This window comes from Myotis brandtii, unplaced genomic scaffold (assembly GCF_000412655.1).
Source record: "Myotis brandtii unplaced genomic scaffold, ASM41265v1 scaffold303, whole genome shotgun sequence".
NCBI lineage: Eukaryota > Metazoa > Chordata > Mammalia > Chiroptera > Vespertilionidae > Myotis > Myotis brandtii.
The window spans coordinates 4,080,740-4,082,812 of record NW_005361573.1 but is presented as its reverse complement, the minus strand read 5'-3'; the positions used below and the strand labels follow the sequence as shown (position 1 = coordinate 4,082,812).

At 65.0% G+C, this 2,073-nt stretch overlaps 1 protein-coding gene across 1 annotated transcript in view; it reads left to right on the top strand.

Annotated features, from left to right (window-relative positions):
- Positions 1-803: 803 nt before the first annotated feature.
- Positions 804-2,073, top strand: part of LIF (leukemia inhibitory factor) — a gene marked incomplete at its 3' end in the record, with an annotated part of 4,667 nt that continues 3,397 nt past the window's right edge. The window contains exon 1 of the mRNA XM_014542427.1: positions 804-808. Coding sequence (XP_014397913.1) covers positions 804-808 — 5 coding nt within the window. The remainder of the gene's footprint in view (positions 809-2,073) is intronic.

Below are 2,073 nucleotides of genomic sequence, written 5' to 3'. Positions count from 1 at the left end.
GCCCACGTGGTGCTGGACATGGACAGGAGCGGGAGGCTGGGCCCGCGGCGCGTGGGGAGCACGGACCACGTCAGGTACCACCAGAGGGGAAACCGAGGCACGGAAGGGGCCAGTCGGGATCGGGGTTTCGTCTCTCCTAGACTCTGCCCCGACTTCCTGTTTCCTGTGGGGTGGGGCTGAGGTTCTACAGCGATTGGGGGTGACTGTAGGGTTGGGGGGGGACTGGGGGAGGGGGGCAGAGGGCGGTGCAAGGCCCTAGAAGTCGTGCAGAAGGATGCTGGGGCGAGGCTGGGCCAGGGGAGCCGGGGAGGGCGGCCCCCGGAGAATCGGGACATCTAGTGAGACTCGGGCAGGGAAACCCGGGGGCCCCGTGTCCCATGGATTTGGGGTCCATGTCTGAAATCCAAGCTGTGTCAGGTGACAGGTCTGAGAGCTGTGGGGGTGGGGCTGGGGGCTGACCCAGGGAGTTCACGTGCCCCCAGTGTCCAGGCCCTTGTGCAAGAGAGGCTGTGGGGGGGCGGGGGGGTGAGAAGAGGGAGGGGAGCTGCATTGCCCTGGGCCGTGGGGTTGTCTGAGCCAGGCTGGGTGGGTGGGCATCCGGGGGGTGTATGCTGACCACAGAGCAGGTGTATGGGGGGCAAGTGCCAGGTGGGGCCTTCTATGCCCCCCCCAGGGAGACACAAGGTATTGGGGGGCAGGGAAAAGGAAGGAGAGCTGGCCTGGGCTCTCCTAGCCTCCTTCCTGCTAGGAAGCGCCAGGCGGGATCGGCAATTTGATCGCCCCACATCCCAGGTCCCCCGAACATGGGGTGAGCGAGCCTGCGGGGGGCAGGTGTGTGTGTATGGGGGGGCGCAGCAGGCACTAGGGCCGTCCTGGCACGAGGAGGGAGGGGCGCCTGGCTGGGCAGGTCTGGGGTGTGGCGAGGACCAGGAGTGGGGGGCACGCATGGAGGATGGGGGAGGGGTGGGAGGGAGCACTGGGGGCCAGGGAAAGGCCGTGGGGCTCCCCGACCTTGGAAACCCAACTCTCCCACCCTCATTTCTGCTCAGGGCCCGGTGGGAGGGCTGCGGTGGGGTCCCGGGTTCCTGCTCTCTGACCAGCACCCCCCACCTCATGTTCAATAAATGCCTTTCCTAGGGGAGGAGCCCCTGTGCTCATTTCGCCCTGGTCCCCCCAAATAGGATGGGTGACCCTGCCTTTGAGACTCGGGAAGCACCTGGTGGGGCCCCCACCATTCTCTGAGGCTGCCACGGGGCTTCCAGGGCAGGTGTGGGGGGGCACACGGTTTCCGTCCTCCCCAGCCATCCCTCTGCAGCCCCAGGAGGGACCCCAGGTCCCACTTGCTAAGCCCCTTGAGGTCTCCACTTCAGGGTCCTTCCCCGAGGGAACGCTGGCCTACCTTCCATTGGGGGGAGGGGAGCTGGAAAGAGTTTAGGTAAAACCCAGACCCCAAACGCCTTCCCAGGAGCTGTCTGTCCCCAAATGACCCAGTCACAGCAACCTCCCACCCCCATCCTCCCAGCCCCTTCCCCAGCCACGCAGGCGTGCTGATGGGTGCGGGGGGACGACGACCCCAGACAACCGTTCCCTGGGGAGCTCCCCTTTGCCCGGTGGCAACGGGCAGGTTCCTATGAGGTGGCTCCCAGCGCCCACGTACAGTTCCGCTTTATTACTGTCTAAAGTCCAGGCCGGGTCCCAGCCCCTCTTCCTGGAATCTCCTTCTCTGCCAAACCCCAGCCTGCCTCCTGCCCACTGTCCCCCAAAACCCTCCATCAGGGGGAGGGGGCCACAGGTGCCAGCCTCCATCTGCTTGCTTAGTCTCAAGCCACCTCCCCAAACCCAGGTGAGTCAGGGCTGTCTGGGGCGCCCACTACCTGGGGACCCTGATGACTCGGCCTGGGGACCCTCCCCCCCCCCCCCTTCCCCATCTTCAGGGCAAGCCACTCAGGAAAACCACAGCGCGTTTTGTCGAAGAAGAGTTCATTATAATTTTATCAATCAAATTCTTAGAAGAGGAAAAAAATCTGGTCTCCCCACCCTCCCCCCCCGGTCCCCCCCCCCTTCACCCTCACT